We start from the raw sequence: 6488 nt of genomic DNA, 5'->3' as shown, positions 1-6488 counted from the left end.
AGTCTATGGGGAATGTTTTACGCGCGTGACACCTGTAAGTAATATGGGAAATCCCTAGTAGTGGATGGAATACTTGGCCAAACTCTTCAGTAGCAAACAATTTCTCACTGATATCAATATGTTTAGTCATCAAGTGGTGCAAAAAAAAAATGGATTTAATGGCTAGCAGGGCTACATCAGGTAAAGTTAGTAGGTCTGTGTAGCCTAGGAATGTATGTATATTGGTCAATGTATAGAGTCAAGGCCTCTTTATGTTCTGATTTATCATTGTTTTGTGTTAGTGTACATCACCTACTTAGCATTAGAAAGACCTTTAGAAATTCCTCATGTTAAAATTGTTCTTAGGAAGGGGGTAGGTAGAGAGGAGATAGAACTTTGAGAACTTTACTAAAGAGAACTAGAGTGGTGCCTTCAAGAAGGTATTTAGAAAGGGGCACAGAGTAAGGTAAGGTATCTAATAGTGCTCAACTAAGGAGGGAGGGGGGGGGGGTGGCTGTGTGCTGCAATCTTAGTATAGCCCCCCCCCCCTCTTTATTAAGCCATGCCATCTATAAAATTATTTTTCTTTCTCTCTCTCTCTCTCTCTCTCTCTCTCTCTCTATGTATCTCTTCCTTCTTACATCTGAGAGGCAACAGCCCTAGGAAGATTTTGAATAGGTCAAATGCAAATATACTAAAGTAGTATCTCATTCTTTTATTGTTTCCTCATCCAATCTCATGTATATTTGGTAATTATGTTTGGGACAGTTCTGGTATCCTCATATCTACACAGAATTTACATACACTTTAATATTACAATGGATAGGGACCTATATTGTCATTGCATTCACTGTTGGGCTATATGCAGGTAGGATTTGTATACATCCATATATATATAGTGAAAATAACATGTATGGGTAACACATTAAAATGGGTCATTGCATAGAAAATAGGCATTTTCAATGCATTTCTTTGTGCTAGTGTGAGTGTACAGATATAAAAGAATAGAAAAGTAGCTATTCAAAAAAATAAAATACATAAGTCACATAATATAGGTTCCACGAGCCTAATTACATCAGGAGGGCTAAAGATATTCGTTCGACCCAACCCATTCGAATTTTTGTCAATTTGATATTGCTGATTGACAAAAATGTATGAATGTGATTCAAAATCTAACACTGATTCTAGAAATGGTAACTACTGAACTTACTTCGCCCAAATTGGGAAGATAAATAAGTGATTTGGAACTATTTTTTGACTGGCGGAATAATTAGGGCTATTTTACTGTTTCAGTTGATGAATTCGATCGATTCATAGTTATCTTCATAAATGGCGATTTATTTTTAAAATGAGCTGGCTACGGTACCCTTTCCTGGTCAGATTTGGAATGTCAGATATATATCCTATCCATTGATAGTAAACATTCCACCCTCTAATTTCACATTTATTTTTTATGAATTTTTCAAAAGTGCCATTTTAACACACAAGTCTATGGGGAATGTTTTACGCGCGTGACACCAGAGGGTATACCATCACAGAGAAGCAGACGAACACTGGTGTGCAGATATGGCAGCACTTTTCTACAATTCGCCGGTTATTCTGATGTTGTGTTACATATTGTCAGTTTCTTCGCTCAGTCCCAAAGTCATCGAAGAAAAAATATTATGGGAAAGGGACGAACCAGGTGAGGTGGCCGAGTTTCGGATCCCTCTTCTCATTCAAGTCCCGACAGGAGACCTGCTGGCTTTCAGCGAAGCACGCAAGTACAGTGGAGGCGATGCTGGGGCGAAGTTTATCGCAATGCGTCGCTCGACCGACGGCGGGGACAACTGGGGCCCGACCGCGTTCATACTCGACGACTACCACACGGTCCCGGATGGAACTAATCTTGGAACAATAACCATCGAACACGAGACCAATAAGTTGATTCTAATTCACACCTTCTGCATTCATTCTACCCCTTCGTGTATGAACGGGACCGGGGAAAAACCTAAAGGACTTTACATGGTGACCAGTTTAGACTGGGGATATTCTTGGTCTAAACCGGAGTATCTTGGGGATAAGGATGCTTCATTGAAAGGAATCCAATACAATCCTGGACCCGGATATGGGATCCAAAAGAAGTATGAACCCAACAAAGGAAGACTTGTGTCATGTGGTCAAGGGCTCACTAGCTTGTTCTGCCTTACTAGTGATGGTATAATGTTTTTGTTTCTTTTATGTATTATTTTTGCTATATTTATTTTGCTAATTATTAAGTTTCCGGAATCATTCTTGTATTGTATGTTTTGTTTACTCGTGTTTTGTCTTTAATGTTCTTCATTTCATCATTCAATGATTGCTATAACAAACACATCAATGATCTTCATGATGATATGCAAGACATGTCACCATTTTTTTTTCAGGATTATATTTTATATGACTGTTATGGGTCCTGGGTAGGTTTATGTTTCAAGATCAGTATATGTATGAAAAAAACACTTTTAAATATTTATCATTATATTACATTTTCTGAAACAACACAGACTTATAATTAAGAGCAAGAAGAGTAAAACACTTAGTGCAAGAGAGTGACTGAGTCTTGTGTAATAATTGCTATCATTACCTCATATCAGTTTGATGAAGGTTATTGAACAAATAATTAGGGAAATGCTAATAAACTATCTGACAGGGGCTGCAGTATGTTCTAGAAAGTGTGTGTGTCTAAACTGATTAGTCTCCAGCTCGACTAGGATGGTCTTCTCTTTCTAACCTCTACTTCCTCCAAGTTGAATGATGTTCCAAGCTGGAGCTTTTCAACAACCAAACCGTGAAACCGGATGATCATACAAAATATCACATTGAGAAGGTCATTATTTTACTTTTTTCACATGTTTACTGACAAAAAAGTAGGGTTTGGGTAAATTTCCCCAGAAATTCATGTCGGTGATACTGCAGTGTAGTGAGAATCATCGAGAAATATAAAGTAATTTTTTACGTCAACCTTGTGAAATTGTTTCATATTTTCCCCCAAAGATCTTGGGTTGACTTGGCAGATGACCCCTGGCATCCTTAACTTGCCACAAAACAGAGAAGAGCTGAAAATTGGTGACTTTGAGCCCGGAGAGGTGCAGGTGAGAAGTTTGAAATCACACAGATCAAACCAGTGATGGATCGGGGCATTTCTGGCCCGTGCCCCCCCCCCCCCTTTGAGAGTTAAATTCCATATTTTTAATGTAAACATGTCGTTCATACACAAGTGTGCCCCCCCCCCTTTGAGAATCAAAGTCAATATATCTAATGGTAATATGTCATTCATACGTGAAGACCTTTTTTTTTTGTCAAATTGTACATGGGACAAAATGACCTTCATATTTTAGTGACCCTTTTTTTGCTTGTCAAATGTTCCTTGGGGAAATGTACCCCGCTTTTGGAAAATCCAGGATCCGCCCCTGAACCAAATTCCCTTTATTTTAGTATTTTTTATATTTTTTTTACCCCGAATGTTGAAAATTGTCATGTTTGTGGTTAAATCTGATAATGACGATGGGATGGGGGTCGGTAGTCTGCTCATTTGATGAGTGGCAGGCAAAGAAAAAGTGTGAGAAAGAGAAACGGTGAAAGAGGTATCACTGAATATAATTGGTGACATGTAGGCCTATATATCTTTATGTCTGTAATTTCTTTATTTTCATCTTGGACTGGCGGGAAATTTGCCAATTAACTTTAATTGTTGCCAGGACACTAAATGAGAATGGTTAGAGATTTAATCGTAAATACATGAATGTTCTGATTTACTAATATAAAGTCATTTTAAGGGTAGTTTTCCCAAACTCATAAGCGCCACAATATGACATCTTTTATAAAATATTCAAAGGCATATCACAAGATGCCAGCCCTTTTGACTGGATAGTTATGTCGACCCCCGGGCAGAAAAGAAAAGTAATTTGATGGCCCATCTTTTTAATACATCAGGATTACTCAAAGATCATCACCTTATTTCGTTTTAATTTTTGGCTAGGTTGTCGAACTGAAGAATGGCACTCTGTTGATCAACGCACGCAACGAGCGCTCCTTTCATTGCACTTGCCGTATCCAGGCTTTGAGCTTCGATGGCGGCAAGACCTTCCCCTTGCCTCACGTCACTTTCAAAGAGGAACTCATAGACCCGCAGGTTTGCGGTTCAATACTCAACTACAACGATACCCTCATTTTCAGCAACCCGTTCAATGCAAAGAGTCGCATAAACCTAACCCTTCATTGGAGTACGGACTCGGGGGAGACGTATCCACATTTTTTCAGCATTCACCCCGCGGGCAGTGGCTATTCCTGTTTGACAACGATTGATGAAAATCATATAGGTTTAATTTATGAAAAAAATGATTGTAGATATATATCTTTCCTGAAAATTCAATTGAATCCATAATAATTATTATTATCTGAAATTTTTATTCATGCATGTCCACTGTCTATCTCATAATTCTATATCATCAGTACAGATGAAATAACTCTGGATTATTTGATAATCATTGCCAAATGAATTTGTTCATAGTATTTATATGTGTAAAGCTTTATGATATCAGTCAAGGTTCATGTATATTCAGGAAATATTGATATGAATATAATTTCGATATATTTTTGACATTGTGTGAGATCAGGGTCCTGAAATCCAAAGGTTAGCGAATGATCGTACGCTCGATTTTTACGATTGATTGTACATTGTAGTCAATGGAATCAATTGACTGAAAAATATTTTCTACGATTGATTGCTGATCTTTGTGTTATGGGCCCCTGATGATAGACAACCGTTTTGTATATATATCGTGATAGGCCAGTTGCATAAAACCAATTTATGTACTTACTGCCTGTTTTTATTGTAATTTTCATGGAAATCTTGATTAGCTGCATGTCAGCGGGTTACCATGGTACGTATTATGACATTGTTACATTTAATAGCATGTTCTATGCCTCGTTAGGCTTTATGTAAAATGGTCATATCTTCTTTATATTCACCTTAATCACCATTAGGCGGTTCCGGTTATTCATTACCCTTCCATTATTCCATAAAATCTAAAATAAAATCTAAATTATTTCTTGTTGTGACTTGAAATGTCTATTATGTTTGGTGTTGAATATTTATTTGTTATGATTGTATATTATGATGAATTATGTGTATAAGGGGCTGGGCTTGTCATCTACAGTTATAATATGTTTGTGTATCTAAAAAAATAGTTCCGGACCATATCGTGATATCAGCATAGAGCTTAATAGCTCCATGATATCAGGTACTCTTTTTTATTTGCACTTACATATTTGCTTTCAATGCACACATGTTGTTTGTATAATGGAGCTTGCTGATAAGGTTTATAGTTTGAAGATTAGACAAAGCAATGGAGTATCATCGGGGAGGAGGGGGGGGGGGGGGCGAGGGGGGATTCCCCGAATTGAAATGAAATATTTGGAGAAAAGGATGGGCCTCTATTAGGCCCGACCCCCTTAAAAAAAACTGGATTCGCCAAACAAAGGACATGGAGCGGGTATTTTCTTTTCAAATCATACCTCCATTTTTATGTCCTTGTCCTCAATTTTATTTAAGTACTTGCAGTCTGTATACACGCTTACTTGGGGCAGCTCAGAATGGACATTAGTGTTTAACAATGGGGAGTGCAAATATGGTATTTAAGAATTCATGCTGCCTGTTGTTTCTTTAGAATGTTTATCGTATAACTAGGAATGTAGACATTTTTATTGAATTATCCATATACTGGTTTTTAATCATAGCCTATTATAAGTATAATTATCATTTTTATTATATCATTTTTTTAGAGGGGCGTTTGGCAGTGTTTGAAACTTGAGACTTCGTTAGTCATAAGACTGTGTTTGCAGACTTTACTGTGCAAACTTTAACTACACGAATTTACAACCTCTTCGTACACAATATTGTAGTCAAATATGGACAATGGCGGAATGAGAATGAAGTTATTTGTGTTTTATGATAAAGCATATTTTGAGAGCGAAATGTCTTGTGATTCTGAATGGTTGTAGTCTAATGGGGGAGGTTCCTCGAGGAGTATTGTATTTTATCAAGATGTAAACTTGTCTACTTCGATTGAAGACTTTCGGATTACCCTATATTCCTCGATGTAAACTGACATATACCCTAGACCATTTGACCAAGTTGTGATTAGTAACAATGAATAATTATGGAAAGAAAATAGGACTCGTGGTAAGACCATGGGCATAATATAGTAAACCACAATATTCACAATGAACCCCGAATGAACCAAAGATCTCTGGTTTCATTATGACAAATAATATAATAATATATATATATATATTTGATGAACCTCCAGTCAACCTTGTGAACTTGTGTTTATTATATATATATATATATATATTTGATGAACCTCCAGTCAACCTTGTGAACTTGTGTTTATTATATATATATATATATATATATATATATATATATATATATATATATATATAAATAGATGTATATTATTTGTCATATTGTCGATGAAACCAGA

The 6488-nt window shown here is 36.5% G+C and overlaps 1 protein-coding gene across 1 annotated transcript; it reads left to right on the top strand.

The window, feature by feature from the left end:
- The first annotated feature begins 1471 nt into the window (after window positions 1-1471).
- LOC129279655 (sialidase-1-like) lies at window positions 1472-5065 on the top strand. The gene is made up of 3 exons (XM_054915758.2): window positions 1472-2176; window positions 2995-3092; window positions 3980-5065. Exons 1-3 carry the CDS (start codon window positions 1546-1548, stop codon window positions 4382-4384), a joined length of 1134 nt encoding a protein of 377 aa, XP_054771733.2. The 5' UTR covers window positions 1472-1545; the 3' UTR covers window positions 4385-5065.
- Window positions 5066-6488: the final 1423 nt, after the last annotated feature.

This window comes from Lytechinus pictus, chromosome 16, assembly GCF_037042905.1.
Source record: "Lytechinus pictus isolate F3 Inbred chromosome 16, Lp3.0, whole genome shotgun sequence".
Lineage (NCBI taxonomy): Eukaryota > Metazoa > Echinodermata > Echinoidea > Temnopleuroida > Toxopneustidae > Lytechinus > Lytechinus pictus.
Note: the sequence above shows the minus strand (reverse complement) of the source record. Positions and strands in the feature narration are given on the sequence as shown.